This window comes from Temnothorax nylanderi, unplaced genomic scaffold (genome assembly GCF_030848795.1).
Source record: "Temnothorax nylanderi isolate EJ_2023f unplaced genomic scaffold, tnyl_v1.0 TNYL_tig0034_pilon, whole genome shotgun sequence".
Taxonomy (NCBI): domain Eukaryota; kingdom Metazoa; phylum Arthropoda; class Insecta; order Hymenoptera; family Formicidae; genus Temnothorax; species Temnothorax nylanderi.
This window is the reverse complement of record NW_027249096.1, coordinates 1387047-1409555: the sequence shown is the minus strand read 5'-3', so window position 1 is coordinate 1409555 and position 22509 is coordinate 1387047. Positions and strand designations below refer to the sequence as shown.

General features: G+C 29.9%; 3 protein-coding genes across 11 annotated transcripts; 2 read left to right on the top strand and 1 right to left on the bottom strand.

The window, feature by feature from the left end:
- The first annotated feature begins 514 nt into the window (after window positions 1-514).
- Window positions 515-12937, top strand: LOC139770921 (aminopeptidase N-like). Of its 7 annotated transcripts, none has more exons than XM_071703209.1 (13): window positions 515-583; window positions 1487-2027; window positions 2780-3217; window positions 5080-5272; window positions 5597-5750; window positions 6509-6590; window positions 7614-7957; window positions 8659-8933; window positions 9384-9565; window positions 9685-9999; window positions 10108-10177; window positions 10474-10521; window positions 11784-12933. In XM_071703209.1, exons 2-13 carry the CDS (start codon window positions 1525-1527, stop codon window positions 11946-11948), a joined length of 2769 nt encoding a protein of 922 aa, XP_071559310.1. In that variant the 5' UTR covers window positions 515-583; window positions 1487-1524; the 3' UTR covers window positions 11949-12933. The 7 variants fall into 7 exon arrangements, with proteins under 7 accessions (XP_071559310.1, XP_071559309.1, XP_071559314.1 ...); XM_071703208.1 differs by having other exon boundaries at window positions 520-593; XM_071703210.1 differs by lacking the exon at window positions 515-583 and having other exon boundaries at window positions 1246-2027; window positions 11784-11897; window positions 11963-12935.
- A 2197-nt stretch (window positions 12938-15134) lies between these two features.
- Window positions 15135-16455, top strand: LOC139770918 (ribosomal RNA-processing protein 8). The gene is made up of 3 exons (XM_071703202.1): window positions 15135-15793; window positions 15868-16104; window positions 16175-16455. The coding sequence occupies exons 1-3, from the start codon at window positions 15264-15266 to the stop codon at window positions 16386-16388; spliced, it is 981 nt and encodes a 326-aa protein (XP_071559303.1). The 5' UTR covers window positions 15135-15263; the 3' UTR covers window positions 16389-16455.
- Mus301 (mutagen-sensitive 301) lies at window positions 16394-22487 on the bottom strand. Of its 3 annotated transcripts, none has more exons than XM_071703200.1 (16): window positions 22357-22487; window positions 21408-22214; window positions 21160-21335; window positions 20893-21069; window positions 19771-19870; window positions 19486-19682; window positions 19259-19404; window positions 18932-19166; window positions 18713-18853; window positions 18215-18626; window positions 17989-18152; window positions 17816-17911; window positions 17559-17732; window positions 17351-17464; window positions 17096-17230; window positions 16394-17021 (listed from the first exon to the last, which is right to left on the bottom strand). In XM_071703200.1, the coding sequence occupies exons 2-16, from the start codon at window positions 22198-22200 to the stop codon at window positions 16929-16931; spliced, it is 3153 nt and encodes a 1050-aa protein (XP_071559301.1). In that variant the 5' UTR covers window positions 22201-22214; window positions 22357-22487; the 3' UTR covers window positions 16394-16928. The 3 variants fall into 3 exon arrangements, 2 of the variants coding, with proteins under 2 accessions (XP_071559301.1, XP_071559302.1); XM_071703201.1 differs by having other exon boundaries at window positions 17989-18146; XR_011717848.1 differs by lacking the exon at window positions 16394-17021 and having other exon boundaries at window positions 17351-17484.
- Between the last annotated feature and the right edge of the window lie 22 nt (window positions 22488-22509).

The window sequence follows — 22509 nt, the reverse complement described above, 5'->3', positions numbered from 1 at the left end:
GGCGGTGAAAGACTGCAAATTTCAAGATTTAGGATATCTCAAATACGTCCTTATTCAAAGCTAATCACGTTGTTGTTTCTACGCTATCATGATTATTGAACATTCTTAATAAGTCAATTTCAAGGAAATCTAAATTCATAGCTTTGTTTTACCAAATATATACCGCTTTATATAATTTAGAATTTGTAACAGATGTTACAAATTCTAAATTTGGTAAAATAAAGCAATAAACTCAGATTTCCTTGAAATTTACTTATTAAGAATGTTCAATAGTCATATGATAACATAGAAAGAACAATTTTTTACATAGTAAGAAATAAATAATATTAAATATTATAATTAATTACAAACTTCTTAATAATTGTGATTTTATATGATGTAAGAATAAAATGCAAGTTTATTTGATGTCCTATTGAAATTCAATGGGAAAATAGGAAATCTATTCAACGGTCTTAGAGAATCTGTTTACATGACATTACATACTTATTATGATATGTATCACGTCGTCGTCAATATTATCGTCAGTTCTGAGTGATCCGTCGAAACGGAAAGATCGCGCGATTCTACGCTTCTGGCACTGACGGTTCGTAATTGTAAGCGTTAATTGCTGTTAATTGTTAGAATGAGCTGTAGACATCTATTAGCACAAAATTTCATTATATAGAATAACTTACCAAAGTAGAACAACTATATATATCACTTTTCAATATACAAATTAAAAAAAAATAAATATATCTCCATTTTATTTTATAAGGAAAATTTTACATAAATACGATCAAAATTATCAATTTTACTCTATACAGAGAAAGATTATTATTTTTATTTGGCTAGATTAAATAACATTTATATGCTCTCGCAGATGCATATGTTTTTGCGAGCGAATATGTGTTTTTTTATTGTTATCCATATTTAGTTACTTGGAATCGGTGATTTAACCGTATCGGTTTTTTGGACTCTTTCGGATGCATTATTCCCGTGAGACATTTTGAAAGAGATTCTCACTTTTATCATTTCTAGTACAAATACTTCTACGTATGTATATATACATTATATACATCAATATACATCAAAATTAGTATTTTACAGCACGTTAAACAAGCTTGATGAAGGAAATATTCTCTTTATTAAACATTACATTCTAAAACGAAATCTTCAAGATTTTGAAAAAAATATTGTGCAATTCTCTAAAAATTACATAAATTGTGTCACAATATAGCTCTAACTTTAGAAATTAATATAATTATAACATATTATGAGCCAAGATCTGTGATAGAAGTTATTAATTTTTTTTGAATAGGTTATAAATCATTTTAATAAAATAATAGTTGTAATTGTTTTTCTTCTTCTTTATAATTAATTTCCAGACAACACGTATGTCTAAAGGACGTTGTGGCGTTTAGGGCATTCTTTAGATACACGTTTGTTGTCTGGAAATATTATTTACATTACATTTCGTTTGTATTTCTTTTTTTTCTAACGAACATAGGTTTTCGCAAACACTACTAAACTTTATTTGGATTTGCCATGAGATTATTACAACTGCTATTAACTAGCATCTTTATATTTATAAGAGTAGAATATTATTACGCTTATTTTGATGAAAATGGGAACAATGAGTCTTCTACTGAATTTTCCATCGAGTCTTCCACTGAAGATAATTTATATTTACCGGATATAGTACCGGAGCATTATAAAATACAACTAGAACTTGCAGCCGAAGAAGATATGTTTTACGGTACATCTGAAGTAAACATCACGATTAAGAATGCAACAAGTTTGATATATTCGCACTCTGAATTGAATATCACAAATGTAACATTGATTGAACATAATACCACGAATGAAACCAACAAGCATATTATACAAAGTTACAAATACATAAAGAAAATGGAAATTATCGTTTTTTACTTTGATTATGAACTAACACCTGGAAAATACATGCTAAACATGGCATTTACGAGTATTATAAATAATAATATCGGTGGTTTTTTCAAGACTTCGTACAGAAACGATACAGGAGATCTAAAGTAAGTAAATTTAAAAATAATAAGAATACACGTTGTTACAAGAATTATTAATATTCAAAAGATATGTACCAACAAGCGTTTTAGCTAATCGAGATTTAGTCTATATGTTATATAAAATTTAATAAAATTTACATATACAAAATTAAATATACAAAATGTGTGAAATTAACACAGAAATATATTGCAGGGTTGTAAAAGATATTCTAATAGCATTAATTGTTTAAACAGATAGTACAGCATTAAAGTGGTCTGATTTCTTAACTATCATATTTATGTGGTTTCGTTTTTTAGATTTCTCTAGCCAAAATTGTGTCCGTTTTACGTATACATCGTACATTACAAAATTATTATTCTATCTTATACTAAAAAGAGCGGATATAAAATTACACCATAATAAAAAGCATTAATAAAAAATACACGTGATGAAATATTATTAATATTAATTATAACACAATAATTGCGTTTCTCATTTTTTAGCACTTATGCTATCTTTTAACGAGAGACACGAGAGACAAAAGTAACACGGAACAAACGTGACAGATGCGAAAAATACACATATATAAACATATTCGTGACTAAAATTGTTAATCGTCAATCAATTTTAAAATAAAGGCACATTGAAAGAATAAAAACGATTAACAAACTCAGTCACAAGCGTCCCATTATGTTTTTTTCGTGTTATTTTTCCTTGGCCTCTCTTACTAACACACTAATAGAAATTTTATCGTTATCTGGAATATTGATAAAATTAGGTGGTTAATCGCAACGCGTACTTGGACGATGGGTGCACGAAGAATGTTTCCATGTTGGGATGAGCCAAAATTCCAGGCTAAATTTACTATAACTATAGAGCACCATGCAAAATATACGGCTTTATCTAATATGCCAATATCCACATCAGAGACTATAAATGATACTGCAATCACATCTTTCAATACTACTCCAGCAATATCCACTCACCTTATAGTTATTGTACTATGTGATTTGACCATTTCTACTGAAAACATTAATTGGCGAGGCAGGAAGCAATCGATAAGTGACCAAAGTTTTGCAAGCTTCATTGCTACAGCTTTCACGTTATATTTCGAAACTAAGTGGAAAGAATTGCAAAACTTTTCAAACGTGCAACACGTCGCGATTCCAGGTTTACTAGATGACGGTATGGCAAAGTGGGCATTCATATCTTATAGGTAATATATATTATTAAACACAAATATTTTAAAATCACGATTAGACATGGATTTGTGAAAAGATGAGATTGTCTTTTTGCTCTTATTAAATAGTTAATACAATTTAATAGTTAAATATACATTTAATAGTTGGAGAATCTGTATATCTTTACAGAGCTAGATAGACTTCGGCAGAAATTTGCAACTATCATAACAGTACATGATACATCATTATATACATATATATATATATATATATAAATTTAAGCTATGTGATATTTTATAATAGTAATAAATTTAAATATTATCTTATTAAACTGCACTCTATCGTAAAGAGAATTTCTTACGTTCTATACTAGCAGAGCAAAGTTATAATTATCATAATTTAAGTGAACTTAATTGTATATCATTCGGAGAGGGACCCAATATAATTTCTTTAAAAATATACGATTCTGCAGAAGAAAATATCAATTATGAAACCATCAGTATTTTGTCGAATCATTCGAGAAGCAGTGCGGAATCTTCTTTATTTTTTCAAATAAAAATTGTATTTATTTTACAAAATACTTTTATATATTATTTGTTATATAAACGTGTAAAAAAATAATGAATATATTGTATTTATATTTTGATAAATTTCATTTTATATTACTTTTAAAAAATTTTATCCTATTACTTTCATATATTCACATCCGACAAGAATTCGACTACTCGCGTATAAATTTATGTAATTTTTTTTTAATTTTCGGAATACGATAACCGGATTAATGTTGATCTGTACTATTAACCGAAGCTCGAAAAATTGCTTAGCAATACAGATACATTCATTAGATTAATTTTTGCTGCAAAATACAATATTATTATTATATATTTCAAGATAAATGAATGTGTTAGAACCTTATTCAAACATATGAATAACTTTGATTCTTCAACGGACATCATTATTGCATGACAACGGCAAGTTGACGGATTAAATAAAGAAAACCATACTGTTTCAAAAATTGTATTCATTCTATTAATATTATAATATAGATATAAACTATTCTGAGTCATGAAAATTTTAATTTCTTTGCTGGTCTATCAAGTGTGTAAATCTTTTGTAAAGATGTTACAAAATAGCTTGTATTTATTAAAAATTATTATATTATATACATATTACAGTTCTAAAATACCTACATAGTTAAATATATCGAAAATCGATTTTGCAAAATATCTGTTATAAATTTTATTAGTTAAATGTTAACAAAAATAGAATAGAATCTGTTATCAGAATTATCGGCAGAACGATTGCAGAAGTCAAGTTGAATTTGCCATTTGGTGATCATTTAAATATGTACAAAATAGACAGATTCCGTTTGATTCTGTTAGTAAACTGTTAGAATGTTAGAATATTGTCAATATTTTGGTTTTATTGGGTAGCTACATCGTATCTTGCCTTGTCAGTTGTTAAACATATAATTACTGCGTTAAAATATAGGTATTCATTATTTCTAAAGCAAAGTCAGATATGGCGTGACAAATACGAGATATTTTCAGATGTATCTAACATCGCTTCAGACATTTCGCTAAAAATCACGATAGACCTGACAATCAGACTATCAAAAATTAAAAACTAATAAAAGTCATACATAAAAATATGCTCATTACGTCTTTGATGTAATCACAACTATCGATCAAAATATATTTTTCACAAATAATTCGAGAACACATGTTTTATTTTATAAAAATGAATTGACAATGTATTTTTTCATACGTATATAAGTCAAAAGTCGACCTACCTGATAATAAAGCATTCTGATATGTACTGATTAATAGCAGAATTAATAACATGGCGTGTTATAATGTTATTCAACATAACCGCGTTAATTATAAATGGTTTTTAGAGAGGAAGACATTATCTGTAATGAAGAATTAGATTATTATCCCGCTGCGCAACATATAAAAGTGGTATCATTAATAGGACGTAAAATATCACGTCAGTGGTTGAGTACTGTAGTCAGCCCATCAAGTTGGTCTTATATGTGGCTGAACGAAGGTATTGCTACATTTTTCTATATAGAGGATGTCGTTAAGAAGGTGAATTTCTCTTATATATCTTTTATGTTATTTTATTATAAAATAAAGTTCTCTTACGTATTAAAATAATACTAGGGAAGTCTTCAGCAATTCTAAATAATTTCACTCAAGTGCTGTTTAAAAACATCTTGAACACTTTTAGTAAAGATGTCTGAATAGGACAGTTATGAATAAATTACGCATTTTTTAATTTAAAATTGAAAATAGAAAATAGCAAATTTATTTCTAAGAATAACACGTAATTAATGCTATTTCACGTTACAAATAAGAATATCTCTTTATTAAATGCTCATCAATTATTTTATTCTTTCGTTTTGTTTCTAGACTTCTGGTTCTAGCTGGTCGGATTTATTTGCAATCCAAACTATGCAAGAATCTCTCCATTTGGACGTCCTATCCATTATGAGTCCTCTTATATCAAAAACTGATCAATTTTCTGACATTAATTCAATTTTCTCTCTTTCCTATTACGTAAAAGGTAAGTATTCAAATAGTTAAAAACTAGTCAATTATAGTACAAATTTTTGAACATATATCTTATAAGAAAAAAAGAAAGAACACTTCTGCATTTTATTTATACGATAATTCGCTGCGAAATGAAAAAAATACCCATAAGAATTAACAACTTAAATTAACGATTCTTTGCAAAATTACTAGCACTTACAAAAGACATTATATATATGTTACGGGCAAAGTCCGCATGGTGTGCAGTGTCGGCATTGCCCGGGCAATGTCAGCATTGCACAACGCGACTGGGCAAAGTAGTTTATTAGCGGACATTGCCCGGTTTGATGTGGGCAAAGTTAACCCTGCCCATCCAGCGATGGCAATGTCAGCAACGATTATCACATTGCGGACTTTGCTCGGTTCCAAGTGGGCAATGTCGACAATGCTAAATCTCCGTGGGCTAAGCTGCGCTAAATGTCCGTCTATTTAGCGCAGCTTAGCCCACGGAGATTTAGCATTGTCGACATTGCCCACTTAGAACCGAGCAAAGTCCGCAATGTGATAATCGTTGCTGACATTGCCATCGCTGGATGGGCAGTGTTAACTTTGCCCACATCAAACCGGGCAATGTCCGCTAATAAACTACTTTGCCCAGTCGCGTTGTGCAATGCTGACATTGCCCGGGCAATGCCGACACCATGCGGACTTTGCCCGTAACATATATATATAATAACTACTATTTAATACGACTAAATGTTCAATAACATTTTATGACATAAATTGCCGCAGCACCTTTTATAATGCGCATGTTGCAACGTATACTGGGCGACAAAGTATTTCGGAACGGTATTAATACATATTTCAAAAGACAGTAAGTACATATTTTTTGTTATATTATTTTTCCTTTATCTCTCTCATACTTGGATTTTTTTCAAATATTTACTTCTTCACTTTTATTCCTTGGTTCTGGGCTTCCACAGAAATTTTTCTAGGAATTAAAATCAACAATACATATTAACATTATGATCACTATCATCACTAATATTTTAACACTTATATTTTTCCTCTATTTATAAATGTACAACATATGTATATTCAAGATTAAAGTTTCTCAACTGATGTCTTTCCCGTTCCTTTGCATGGATGTATAATTATCTTATTTTAATTTGTATTTTCCAGAAAAGCCAGGGATGGGTAACTGTTCTCTCCTCTGTCCGCTCCTACAGGTGACCATGCTGTTAGGAAGAATTTTTTGTCTTTATAATTTTTCTGAATTAATATTTTTTCTTCTGCCCTTATTTTTTTATTACTTTCTGTTCCATGTGTGAACCCATAACTCCTATTTAATTTTTATGTTATCTTCCAATTGTTTCTATACAGTTGATGTTCCCATTCTATTTCATTTATTAACATTTATTATAAAAAAATATCTTTTTACTTGTTCTCTTTTTCCTTTTCTTTATTATTTGCTTTGATATTTTATATCTTTTTAAATTTCTCCTTAACATTTAGAGTCTATCATTTATCTCATCAATACCTTTATAGTTATTTATCTTATCAGTTCTTAAAATGTTTATTTTCTTTTATTCAGTTTACAGACATATTTAATAACTATTTTAATAGCTATATATTTTTTAATAATTAAAACTACTGACCTTTCTCTCCTTATGGTTATTTCTATTGCTTCTGTGGAGTTTACAAAATAGATTTACAAGTCACTTGCATAAGAAAACTGACATACAGATGTCAACAATGTGTATAAATTAGGCAATAGCTTACACACATTTATACACAAGCGCGCGCATGTGTATAAACTGTATATTTTACGTTTGTATTTATACAAACACACATATACACGTTATCATCAGAATAAAATTTTATAAACTTTTGTTAGATCGGCTTCTCTGAATGATTTCTGGGCTGACATGCAAACTGCTTATGAAGAAGAATTGCCTGAAATATTGCTGACACTACCAATTAATATAAAAAAAGTAATGGATCCTTGGATAGAGCAAAAAAGTTTTCCTGTGTTATTGGTACAGGTAGGAGACCGATATATTAACATAATAAATGATGGGGATTGGATGGTACCGCTGACGAATACAACGCAAGAATATCTTGATTTTAATGATACTCCAACCATTAAGTGGCTTAATTCTGGAAAAAATTTTCATATGCTCATTGGTTCAAAATTAAGTTTAAAGAATACTTGGTTCATATTCAATATACAACAAACAGGTAAATATTAATTAGTTATTTTTCATTAAAATGCACATGCACGTATATAAATTAAATTATCTTGTTGGTACAAACAATTTGTAATAATTAAATATTCAAATATGTTTTAACAAAATTATTCCGGTTATAATAGACCAACGCAACCTTTCAAAAAAATAGACACATACGAATAAAAAACAATTTTATATAATATAATCTTCATGTAATGATTAATACTCGCAACTTGTCGGCTCGCGTAGAGATACACTGGGAGGTTTCGCGCTGCGCGTGTATTTGGCGCGAGACACTACCGTGTCTCTCGATAAAATTAAATATTCAAATGTGTAGTAACAAAAACATTCTGGTTATAATAGACTAAAGTAACTTTTCAAAAAGAAATACATACGAATACAAAACAATTTTATATATAATCTTCATGTAATGATTAATAATATTATCCCGTTGTCACGTAAATTTTCAAGATAGACAATGTAACATTTTAAAACTAATATTATTCCAACATTTTGATACAATAATATAATATTACAACTATAATTTAATACAGTAATCTATAATTTGTATTTCTTTTAAGATATTCCTAAATTTGAATAAAACGTATATCTAATGTATAGAAAATACCAAAAGTATTTGAACACCTCTTCTATTGAATTCCATATCAAAATAATTTAATAACAGATAGCATTTCTTTATTATATGATTAGGATATTATCGTGTCAATTATAATAACGAGAATTGGCTAAAAATTGCACGCTACTTGAAATCTGAGAACTATAAGAAAATTCATGTTCTGAATCGAGCTCAAATCATAGACGACGCCTTTCACTTAATGATAACAAACAATCTCAAGTCTGACATATTCTGGGATCTCGCAAACTATCTGTCGCAAGAAACAGATTACATAGCATGGTATCCCATGTTTAAAGCCATGGAATACATATCATATCTCTTTCCATTTTCCGAAAATAAACAACTCAAGGTAAAATTATGTTTTGTTAATAAGAAACTGTACATAATTATTGCTTTACAATAACAATAACAACTCTCAGATAATTTTCAATAAAAGTATATGTTTAATTAAAAAGAATTTTTACTAACCAATTAATTTGTTTTTTAATTAGGATATATTTTATCTCATAAAAGCTTTGCAATTAGAATTTTTGAAATCTACTTACAATTAGTAAACATTAATTCAATAATAATAAAAAAATTATGTAAAAATATATTTACTAAATTTACATAAGTTTATATTGCCACAATAAAATACATATAATAATCCAAAAAAGAATCAAATATTTTGGAATTATGTTGTATTTAGTTTTATCAAATAAAAAAAGTTTGAAGAAAATGTTAATAATTTTACACGCAACAATTTTTTAAAATATATATTAACCAATGGATATATATTATCTCATTTTCCAATATTTAGATAAAAGTGCTGAATCAATTACGTCCAGTTCTTCGAAAAATAGGATACGAGGAGTATTCTGAGGACAATGACTTTACAAAATGTTTAAGGCAAGAAGCCGCAAAATGGGCATGTGTTCTGGGCGATCCTAAATGCAAGACAGAAGCCGTCACTAAATTGAAATGGCATCTAGAGAAGCCTAAGTAATTTTTCATATAACGTTCTTTTATAACCATATTTTTGAATTATTTTCAACGATTGATAAACTGTTTGATTAAAATGTATACGAGACTATTCACATTTTTGTGATCGATCTTTTTAGAAATAATAAACTTTTACCAAGCTGGACATATTGTAATGGTTTGGCAGTTGCGGATGTCGTTACTCTTCATCTCTATATGCAAGATACATTTATATATGAAAAAAATACTAAAATGTTTGAATTTTTGGCCTGCTCTGATGAACCTCTTATTATCCTGCGCATGTTTATACTTGATATGAAATCAAAACTTAATAACGGATATTCTTTAATCAATAAAAACCATATTGATCTCTTTCATTATATTGTCATGAGACATGCAAGAAATAATACTATACTTGATAATATATTTAACAGTTGGGATTTCTTTAAACCAAAGTAATAAATAGTTTTCTTGATAAAAACATTAACATACATGTATTCTGTTCATAATTATGAAAGTTTCTCATACATGCTAACTATATATTATCTATTTTGTCTTTATAGAGAAATTAGTACAATCACAGCACTAATTGGTATTATTAATAACGTGTATTCTGAGAAACAGCTTGACAAGGTAAATATTATGGAGTCAAATTATCGTATTCCTTTTTTATAATTTTTCTATTTTTGTAAACTTTTATATTTGTAATTTATCTGATAATTATAAGTATATTGATCTAATCATGCAGAGTGTAAAGAATTGTATAAACTATAGTATAGAGAAAATAACTATAAAAAGTATACTATACCTATTATATTAAATTTATTTTATTAAATAATTACTTTATTAAATTATTAATAAGTAATTAAATTTATTATTATAAGATTAAAAGATAATGTATTGATGATAAATGTCAAAACATGTTCCAGATAATGACGTTTGTGAAGAATATAAAGGAAATACTATTAACCATTATTGTAAGTATTTTGAATCAAAATTAATTGACAAAAATAAGGGTTGTATTGGGTTGTAACAAAAGGCATAACGTTGTTTAACAGTTGGCGATGAAGAATATAAGAAATCTGGGAAGAACGGAATGAATTTACCGCAAAGATGCTAAATGGAATAAACGTCGCATATGTAGTTGAATAATTATTTATATACAAATGTAATAATTGACTTAGAATTTCACTAAAAAACGCTACGAACTTTTGTTACAACTTAGTACATAAATTTAAAAGTATTACCTCATTATTAGCTTATTTACAGGAAAATATATTCAAGCATCAATACTTATTTTATGTGTTATATATGTATATCATAGTTACGTACACATATGGCATGTACACATACAGAGTGTTCTCGGGTAAAACGGCCAAACTTAAAATATGAGTTTAGGGTCTTAAAACAAATAAAAGTTTTACTCTGGAGATATGCTCGCAAACGTTTCATTTAAGAGATATTGACTTCTAAAGTTACAGAACTATTAGGAATGTATAATTTTAAAATATAATGTAGGTTTATCCTCTTTAATGTTGAACAATAATCAAAATAAAAATAATTATGCTTTTTAATGCTTTACAATAATCAAAATTGACGTATTAAATATTTTGTTTAAAATAATGGCTTCCAGCCCGAAGACAAGCGTTGCATTTATCGGTGAGAGAACGATTGGCTAACTGACATTGTGCGTCTTTATTTCTTCGCTTGTACTATCTTTCGTTTTAATGTTTGAAGATCATTAATAGGCACTTTACTTTAACTTTTTTGCTTGAAAGCACCCCATACAAAAAATTCGTTCTCTTACCGATAGATGCAACGTTTGTCTCCAGGCTATTTGTCTCCAAGCCATTATTTTGAACAAAATATTTTATACTTAAATTTTCGTTAATGTTAAGCAATAAAGACAATAATTGTTTTAATTCTGATGACTGTTTAACAAGAAGATAAACAAAGAAGATAAACAAAGAAGATAAACCTATATTATTTCGAAATTATTGATTCCTAATTCTGTGAATTCAGAACTCAATATTTCTTGAACAAAGCGCTTGCGTGCATACCTTCGCAGGAAAATTTTTATTTTTAAGATTCTAAATTTATATTTCAAGTTTGGCCGTTTAACTCGGGAACACCCTGTATATAAAATTCACGTTTGATGCAACATGATTTCCCATTTTAAAATTAACTATACTGTACAAGATTTGTGCGTGCGTAATAATATATTGAAATAATTTTGTAGGTACACCCATTGATAAGAAACAGCCTTGAATCCAGAACACAGAATTGTACAGAGCATGCAAAAATGATTAGAGACAAAATTATTCAATTTCAAATTTGCAGTATACAAACCAAGGTAAATATACGCAAGTCTCAAATCGAGAGACAAGTGAATAAATTCTTATAATACTATGTATATAGTTTCTCGTTATCAATTTGGCCAATCGCAAATAATAAGAGTCTGCCATGCATACAACTATATACTACACTCAGCTACATTTAAGATTAGAAACTAAACGAATAACTTTATTTATTTATTTTTTACTATTTTATTTATAACGTTTTGGGACATTTTTGAATAATGTTACCTATTACTATAATTTAATTATTATTACGTGTAACTAATCTGCTGCAACGTGTTTTATAGTAGTATTAGTATAACTTAGTTCTAATTAATTTTAATGTATTGAACAGCCATAAAGTATTCTAATATACTTTATAATCAAATTTTGGGAACGTATTCTACTAATTTTATTTATAAAATTTTATTTATAAAATTCTACGAATTTTATTTATAAAATAAAATAAATTTGTGTGGATATCAAACACAACGTGTGCGTTTGCTCTGCATTATAGACTTTTCAGGATAAAGATTGGTAATAAATTTTTAAGAATCTGATTTTATTAAAACCATTATTGCAAATTTCGAATAAACTCCGACATTAAATCAAGTGTTTATGACTTGTGTAGCAATACATGTCTTACAGTATCTTATCGCAAACTATCGAATACACTCAAAATTTTGGCTGGTTTGTACATAGCTGATTACTTTTTTTATCCTTAAAATCAGTAGAGCTTTCAGAAACAAACTGTATGTATTAATTTGTCTTTATATTCAGCATCTATATAGACAGTTTTTATTAATAATGAATATTATTTTACATCAGTTATTTGGCATTAAATTTAAAATATTATAAGCATATATTATAATATTTTTTTATATTAATAATTGCTAATAATATATCTTGTTATTAATATTTAAAATGTAACCTTCAAATGTGCACTTCTAATGTATTTGACTTTGTTTATATTAAATGAATATATAATTATATTTAAAGAAATATGCAATTGTACATTGCAAACCGCATGCTTTCTTTAAATGTAATTATATATGTTATATACCAATTGTATCGTCTTATTATTTTGTGCATAAAAGCAATAAAATTAAAAATAAACATTTCATTAAATATCCCCCCTCTCTCTCTCTCTCTCTCTCTCTCTCTCTCTCTCTCTCTCTCTCTCTCTCTCTCTCTCTCTATATATATATATATATCTCTCTCTCTCTCTCTCTCTCTCTCTCTCTCTCTCTCTCTCTCTCTCTCTCTCTCTCTCTCTCTCTATGTATATATATATATATATATATATGTGTGTGTGTGTGTGTGTATATCACTTTTAAATATAAGAAATATGAATATATCTCCATTATATCTTACAAGAATAACTTTACATAAATACGATCAAAATTATCAATTTCACTCTATACAGAGGAACATTTATTACTTTTATTTGGCTAGATTAAATACCATTTAAATACCAATCAGAAATTAGAATTAACATGTTATGGATCTGTGATAGAGAAATTATCAATTTTTTCCTGAACAGATTATAAATCATTTTAATAAAATAATAGCTGTAATATATATATTGTTTTCCCTCCTTTTTTATAAGTATAATTCCCCAACAATATGCATGTCTGAAAGACGTTTGGACGTTTAAGGCATCCTTTAGATACGCGTGTTGTCTGGGAATATTATTTACTTCACATTTTGTTTGTATTTCTTTTTCTTCTAACGAACATTATAGGTTTTTGCAAACACTACGAAACTTATTTGGAAAATTGCATCTTTATATTTATAAGAGTAGAACATTATTATGCTTATTCTGATAAAAATGGAAACAATGAGTCCTCTAATAAATATTCTTTTGAGTCTTTCACTGAAGATAATTTACATTTACCGGATATAATACCGAAGCATTATAAAATACAACTAGAACTTGCAGCCGAAGAAGATATGTTCTACGGTACATCTAAAGTGAACATCACGATTAAGAATGCAACACGTTTCATATATTTGCACTCTAAGGAATTGAACATCACTCTATTTCCACTCTAAAAGAATGGAATATCACTAACTTAATGTATTTGACTGAAACTGAATCATTCAATGACAACATCATGCATGTTGTGCAAAAATACAAATACACGAAGAAAATTGAAATTATTGTTTTATATCTCAATCATGAACTGTCACCTGGAATATATACTCTAAACATGAAATTTACGAGTCATATTACGATCATAGATAACATAATATCGGTGGCTTCTTCAAGACTTCGTATATAAACAATAAAGGAAATCTAGAGTAAGTAAATTTAAAAATAATAAGAATATACGTTGTTACAAGAATTATTAATTATTATATTCAAAAGATATGTTCCAACAAGCGTTTTAGCCAATTGAGATTTAATCTATATGTTATATAAAATTTAATAAACATCTTTTAAATGTACAAAATGTGTCAGATTAACGCAGAAATATATTGCAGAGTTATAAAAGATATTCTCATCATTTAAACATAGACAGTATTTGATTAAAGCAAGTCATTATACAAAAAATTGTCACAATTATGAACTTTGTTACCAATTTTAAAATAAAGGCGCGCGTTGCAAGAATAAAAACAATTAACAAACTCCGTCACAAGTGTTCCATGTGTTTGTCCCGTGTTATTTTTGGCCTCCTTTAATGTAACTCTAATTAAAATTTTATCGTTATCTGAACTACTAATAAAATTAGGTGGTTAATCACAACGCGTACTTGGATGGTCGATGGGAGCACGAAGAATGTTTCCATGTTGGGATGAGCCAAAATTCCGGGCCAAATTTACTATAACTATAAAGCACCATGCAAAATACACGGCTTTATCTAATATGCCAATATCCACATTAGAGATTATAAATGACACTGCACTTACATCTTTCAACACTACTCCAGGCACAGAAATCTGTGGTGATACTTCGCGCGGCTAGTTCGATTCATCAAAAATGTCGAAAGAAGATTATTACGGTCGAATCGAATCGAATCGAATCGAATCGAATTGATGAATCGAACTAGCCGCGAAGTATCACAGATAGGCTCACGCATACACCAACACATAGGCTGCGTTCGGAAACGTCACCCGAGTGCACACGAGTATACTCCCTTCTTTTTCTATCTCAGCGAGTTAGAAGGAGAAGGGAGTATACCCGTGTGTACCCGGATGACGTTTCCGAACGCAGCCATACATGTATATTGAGTTAGTGTTGGTGACGCCGCCATGACAGGACCGGACGCCATGGCGCCATCTGCCCCGAGTTTTACACTGAACTGAACATTCCTAAAAAGATAATAAAGAAACCTCAGAGGTGTTCGAAAAGGTACAAATTAACACAAATAAAACAGAAGATGAGAAAACGAAATAGAAAACGAAAACGAGATAATCTTGATCAAGCAAATAAGGATGCTGCGACGATCGATGACGCAAAGGAAAGAAATAAAAAGTTACAAATGCCTGCAACGAATCTCGGTCTTGAGTGTAGAAAAACGAAAGTTGAAAAACTTAAAAAGGTAAATGAAAAGAAGATGAAACGAATATCGGCTGAGGTAGGAGCACAACAGGTAAAACCTGACAAGATAGTAAAGCTAAACAAGCATAAAATAAATATTAAACAATTGGAAGAAATGCTCGCCGGTAAATCGCAGCCAAAACCGAAAGTTACGCAACTTCCTTTGAGAGATAGAATGATAACGCAATTAAGAGCGTCCAGATTCAGATTTATAAATGAAATACTGTACAGCAATGACAGTTCGCAATCTAAGCATTACTTCAAAACGGACCCTGATGCTTTCATGGCTTATCACGCGGGATATAAACAGCAACTTGAACAATGGGCGGTGAATCCACTGGACGTTATCATATCGTCAATTAAAAAACTGTTCGTATACTCTGTTTTATTCTTAAATGAAATTTATGCAGGCCCCGAACCCTACAATGTCTTTATAATTACAGGCCGACGGACAATGTGATCGCTGACTTTGGATGTGGCGAAGCACGACTCGCCGCTTCTGTTCCTCACAAAGTACACTCGTTTGATTTCATTGCTCTGAATGACAGAGTGAAAGCTTGCGATATGGCTCATACTCCATTACTGATGAACAGCGTCCACGTTGTCGTGTTCTGTCTCTCTCTAATGGGATCTAATCTCAACGATTATATAATAGAAGCTAACAGGATTCTTAAAAATAAGTAAGTAGCAATGATACTCTTGAGATGGCAATAATGTAAGAAATTAATGCTTTTGTTCCAATAAATTTAGCGGAACCTTGAAAATAGCCGAAGTCGAAAGCAGATTCGAAGACGTAAAGGATTTTATAAGACTGTTGCGTAGTTATGGTTTCAAAAATACATGGAAGGACTTGTCTCATAACCTGTTTTATTTTATGGATTTCAAGAAAGAAGAAGATATAAGTATGAAACGGAAAAATCTTCCCCCAATTACGCTGAAATCATGTTTATATAAAAAAAGATAACAGTGTATTATTGAGCAATATTTTATTTTTTACACAAAATAAAACTTAAAGTTGTTCTATATAAAAATGTTCCATATGTTTTTGTTGATATTACCATTACCTCTAAGTAATAAGCATAATCAACCATCATTTGGAATTACTCTATGTGCCTGCTTAAACAATGTGCCATTCTTTGAAACACATTGCTCCATTAAGCACAAATCATAGTTGTAGGAGATAAAAGATATTTAATAATAATTTTGTATGTTGTTTATAACATATATTGTGTAAAAACATAATTTATAGAGTATTATATACAAAAAACATAATTTATTTCATTTTTTAATTAATATTGCATAAATACTTTAAGCGCATTGTTTGATTGTACAATATATTGTTTATACGTATATAATTTGGATTTTACCGAAACCATAATTAAATTTATTTTCTCTAAAGAAGATATGATTCGTTTATTTCTATTTATAATTTCGTCACGTCTGTGAAATTAAATTCTTCACAAGAATCTCGTTTAGGAAGAACATTATATACAATTATTAATATTTATGTACTTGCTTCTATTTGACTTATGATAATACCGTCCAAAATATCTTCACATTCTTCTTTTAAATCTTCTGCTCTTTGCAATATTAAAAGCTGTAATTTCACATAAGCAATGAGTAATACGCGAACGTGAAATACGAACAAATAATTTCATAAATATAACTTACTTTTGCAGCAGCTATAATTTGCGTGACTATTTTATTACTTAAATACGGAATCTTTTCCCTTATTTCTCTGGAATCGGCTTTCGCTACAGATTGTAAAGTTTTATAGCCAGCTTTGTACAATTGACGAGCTCTACCCTAAGATAATGATTACAATAAATTTAAAAAATATATATATACACATTGTACATATACATTGAACTTTTAATCTCCGAGTATTTAGACGTAATGTAAAATTATATAAAATTAATAACTTACTACTTTAACTGATGGCAGTTCCATCAACTTTTCTAACTCTAATGGACAACAGTAAGATAGTTTTTTGCTAAATGCACTTAACATCTCCGTAAATGCCCAAAACTCGGGTAATTCCTACAAATAAAAATGTAAGACTGATGTATTTTGAGTTTTTCTACTATATTATATTCATCATGATAGTTATTATGCTAGTAACTCATTCATTTACCTGACAAAACCTGACTATGGAAGATGCAAACATTGAGACCATGTTTAATAGACCTTGTATAACACCTCTATTAATTTGGTATTTTTCAGCAACGAAATAAACTGCATGATGATTCCATAATTCATGTACTATTAACGTCACGTAAAACCTTTGAACTACTCTTTTCTCAACAGACTATATATAATTAAATTTTCTTTTTTAGTAAAGAAAGGAGAATTTAAGTGTAATTTCATTCAATTATGTAATAATAAACTGACCTTAGGCACTATACCGGCACGTAATTTACTTGCCGTAGCTTCTGTTATTCCAAGAAGTCGAGCAACTTGCATTTGACTTTCAGTCAACTCCATTATCTTGAACAATAGATATTATAAGACATATTAATATATAGCATTACTTGCACAATATCGATATACATAGATAATATTACCACATCATAGTAGATACTGCCGACGGGAGTAATTTGAGATACACTGTCATAAGGTGTGACAAGGTACAGAAGATGAAGATTATCAATTAAGATTAAATGCTTCTGAGCTGTTTTTAAATCCTCATACAATGTATATGCGGTTTTCAAATCGATCGGCCCTGCAACTAATCTATTGTGAAATACCAGTGTATTTTAAAACAAATAAATAAAAACTTGTTGCTATTACCTTTCATTGCAGCTTGTCCCAGATCACAAAGCTGAAATTCGGTTTCACTTGTAAATGTTATCGTTTTTACTCCTTTTTTAATTTCTCGCTTATCCACGCGCATTGATTCTTGAGATGGAATGACAACAGTTACGTTAGGATCACCAGTATTACTACCTTTACTCTTGACTTTTATCACGCCACATTTTAATAACGCCGTTATCGTTTCGTCTGTGATTGTCCTCAAATTAACGCCTATTCTATTTTGTTGAATATTAAGTAACGTTGTAGTTGTCAATTTATGCAATTCAGATCTAGTTACTGCCATGTTTAATTGTATTGCACTTAGAATCAGATTGTTAAGACCTCTGTCGTTTTCTACGTGTAAACTACTCAGCGAGTCGTCCATTTGAGAAATTAGAAGATCTTTCACCTGTAATGTAAATCATTCCTTAGCTTTTAAGATGATTAATTATACTTAATTATATATATGCCTTCAATCTATTCTACAATTCTTACTTTATTGATTTCTGCCTTTTTACAGATAAGTATACTTTCTCCTAAAACTCCCATACCGGCCCGACCAGCCCGGCCAATCATCTGTTTGTATCTACTTAAATTTAAAAACTGATTACCGACATAAGGACTGCGTAATATTACCTAATAAAAAAAATATATTATATATTAGCAGCTGTAATATTAGCCATTGCGTTATCAGTTAATTATGTTGATAATTACCCTCCTTGCTGGCAAATTGACACCAGCCGCTAAAGTCGAAGTGCAACATATTACACATATAGTGTTTTCTCTAAAGGCGTCCTCTAACAAGCGTCGTTCTTCGGACGTAAGACCTGAATGATGGTAGGCTATGCCAAATTTGATAGTTTTCTGCAAAATGGGGCATAATCCTTCTTCAGTCTTAAGTGCGTTTAACAAGGTTTTCTTTTCGTCCGTTTTGTGATTATACAAACTCCTAAAATAGTGAAATTCTGCTTATATTACAACCGTACGTATTTAATACAGCTTTCTCAAAAGAAATATTTCAAGTAATTATGATAAACTTACTTAGGCAAGACTTTTGCTAATAATAAAGCTAAATTCTCACAGTTTTTACGACTTGAGCAGAATATGAGGCACGAATCATTTGGTATTACTTCCATTATTAGACCTCCAATTCTATCTGGATCCATCATTGCTATATTATCTGAGTACTTTGTAATTAAATTATCCATGTATTTTTTGACATTCTTTCATACACAAAGATTTTGTAAAATAAAACTTAATTAGATCACCTTGTAATCATTGGTGCTCATGTCTACTAACAATTCTTCATTATTCAAGTCAACTACCCAGATACCATTCTCACATTTCACGTATTCTGTTATTTTAACTGGCCGAAAGTTTTGAGAATACATGTCTGCGTTAAGAAACTGCGCAATTTCCTTTAAATTACCTATAGTTGCGCTCATTCCGACCAAACGTATTATATCTATAAAGAATTAATATTTTATGAAAAAGAGAATTTTTAGGGAGTATTCATATTTATTGAATAATTTTATTTAAATATCTGTAATTACCATTGAAGAACATTATTTTTGTAAGAAGCCCTTCTAATGTAGCTCCTCTTCCTCCAGACTCTCCAAGCAGATGTAATTCATCAACAACTATAATACCAATCTAAAATATTTTTAATAAGTGAGAAACGTTGACTGAAAAAGTGATTCTCAAGTAAATAGGGAAATATCAAGAATGCTTAGCATTAAAAGTTAAATCGATTATCGATTTAAATATGTTGAATTTATTGTTTCAATGAATAACTGTGTTTTTCAAGACTGATAAATAATCAACGCATTTGAATGAAAATAAGTAAAAAAAAATTCACACAAATATTATAAGGCTATAATTAACTCAGGCTGATTAATTATAGCCTTATAATATTTGTGTGAATTTTTTTTTACTTATTTTCATTCAAATGCGTTGATTATTTATCAGTCTTGAAAAACAAAGTTATTCATTGAAACAATAAATTCAACATATTTAAATCGATAATCGATTTAACTTTTAATGCTAAGCATCCTTTAATAATAAGTATCCTTCAAATCACTGTAAAAAATTTATTGCAAAAAAATATGAGTAGCCAGGATTTGAACCTGGACTCCCTCCAATCCGTGACGGGTGTTTTAACAATTTGACCACAGTGACATGTGATAATATTTATCGCAATAACCAGTAAATATTAAAGAGAATGTCTTTGCTTCAGACGACGTAAATAAAACTTTAACTGAAAACAACTGCGAAGTAAGTAGTGGTGTGCTATCTTCGGTTAGGCTGATTCACGGATTAGAGGGAAATCCAGGTTCAAACCCTGGCTGGTATAAAATTTGTCGCAGTAAATTCTTTACAGAATTTAAAGAATGCTTATTAGCATCAAAGATTTAAAGAATGCTTATTAGCATCAAAAGTTAAATCAATTATTTAAGTGTGTTAAATTTGTTGCTCCAACAAATAATTGTGCTTTAAGACTGACAAATAATCAACGTGCAGTTTAAGTGGAAGCAAATATAAAAATTCACATATTATAAGGCTATGATAAATCAGCTTAATTGAAGAGCCCCCATTATTTACTTTTGAAAATTTTTTTTACATGTTACATAATCTAATATTGTGATAATTAATTATCTACTAATATTTCAGCTTACCTCGGCTAAACGTTTCGCTTCTATTAAACTATTTACAAGTCCTAATGCTTTCTCTATGGTACATATATAGATGCTGTTTTTCCTTCGTCGTTTAATTGGTGGATAACGACCCTTTGTACCAGCGTATTCTTCGATTAAAAAACCTAATTTTAACGCTAATGCAGCCATTGATTGAACCTATGTACATAAATTTATGAGCTCAATTAATTATATACAATTGGTTTGCAAGAAAATTTCTCTAATATATCAATTTGGAAAGTGTTGCACCTTTTCCTGTACCAAAGCCACATATGGAAGTATAAAAATGGCATTCTTTTTGTTACATATAATCTCTCTGAACATTAATATCTCTGCAACCAAAGTTTTGCCGCCACTTGTCGGCAGAGCGTAAATTAAATTCTTCTTGGTTCTAATAGCCAATTTTAAGCATTCGTCTTGCCAATCTGTATAAGAAAAAAAAACAATGAAAACCATTTTCATTTCTAAACCAATTTCATTTGTAATTGCAAACTTACGATATAATTCAGAAATTCCCTTGACTTCGTGTATCAATTTTTTCACAGTATCCGGTAAACCATAAAATGAAGAACAATTTGTGGAATCTGTTTCTTTTTCTGCTTCTTTCGACACTGACACAGGGTCATTTAAACGAGGTTTTTTCCTTACGATTTTACACTCGCTCAAGGTTCTAGGTTTGGTTTTTAAAATTGGCGAACTCTCTCTGCTATCATTCTTTTTGAAAGAACTGTCCTTGAAGGTGTCGTCACCAAAGTTCGTAATATGCAAACACGACATGTTCATCGATTCACCTTGATATGATATACCTTTATGCAATTGATTTGAAGGTGCTTTCTCAACGTTCTGATCTACATTGCCTGATTCAGAATTCGTGTCCTCTTTGCAAAATGTATCAAACATATCAAAATTGCTGATGTCATTACAATTCTCTGGTACAATTTCTTCCTCGTTCTGCGAGTCAAACTGTGCGAATATTTGATTCATCAAGGTTCTGTCCTGCCATTCATTCATGTTGAGGGACACATCGGACGATACTTTGGCTCCGGCTGTTGCATCGGTTGCAACGTTCTGCTCCTGCCTTTTGGACGCTTGTGCCATCGAGCCATCATTGTGCTCTCGGAAGGGCTCGCACGTGTCTGAAGAGACGTGCAATCCATTTTCAGGTTCTATGTTACACAATAACGAGTTATCTAACAGCAATAGGGATTCAAAGGTGTACGGCGACTTGGGCCGCCCGTTGTTGTTCCAAGATATTTCGCGGTTCTCCTTATCGTAACCCAGCGCTTCCATCTGACAGATTAGTTCTGAAAGAGCAAAAACCTCTGCAAATTCGCTCACTTATATTTACCTTATCGTTTCTCTCTCTCCGTTGTTTAACAGAAACGAATAATAATTATTTTCATACCTTACAATAAAATATCATATCTAATATAAATAAAAAAAAACCTTTCTGATAATCCTGATCAGATGGTTGTCGGGCGGTTCATTTATTTACAGTGCGAAAACACGCGAAAATCGTAATATCGATCCCTCGAGCGTCTCGTGTCTCGTGGCCCAATATGGTGCGCGTTCAAAACCATAACCTCAATAACCTGTTGC

Bases quoted from the DNA above. Each gene is read 5' to 3' on its own strand.
- LOC139770921 (XM_071703209.1), top strand. From the start codon at position 1,525: ATGAGATTATTACAACTGCTATTAACTAGCATCTTTATATTTATAAGA. The intron at 5,751-6,508 runs GTAAGTATTCAA...AAATTGCCGCAG, and splicing joins TCTTTCCTATTACGTAAAAG to CACCTTTTATAATGCGCATG. The intron at 10,178-10,473 runs GTAAATATTATG...AACATGTTCCAG, and splicing joins CTGAGAAACAGCTTGACAAG to ATAATGACGTTTGTGAAGAA.
- LOC139770918 (XM_071703202.1), top strand. From the start codon at position 15,264: ATGAGAAAACGAAATAGAAAACGAAAACGAGATAATCTTGATCAAGCA. The intron at 15,794-15,867 runs GTTCGTATACTC...TTATAATTACAG, and splicing joins ATATCGTCAATTAAAAAACT to GCCGACGGACAATGTGATCG. The intron at 16,105-16,174 runs GTAAGTAGCAAT...CAATAAATTTAG, and splicing joins AACAGGATTCTTAAAAATAA to CGGAACCTTGAAAATAGCCG.
- Mus301 (XM_071703200.1), bottom strand. From the start codon at position 22,200: ATGGAAGCGCTGGGTTACGATAAGGAGAACCGCGAAATATCTTGGAAC. The intron at 17,912-17,988 runs GTAATATTATCT...CTATTGTTCAAG, and splicing joins GCAGTATCTACTATGATGTG to ATAATGGAGTTGACTGAAAG. The intron at 17,733-17,815 runs GTCAGTTTATTA...AATTATATATAG, and splicing joins GTGCCGGTATAGTGCCTAAG to TCTGTTGAGAAAAGAGTAGT.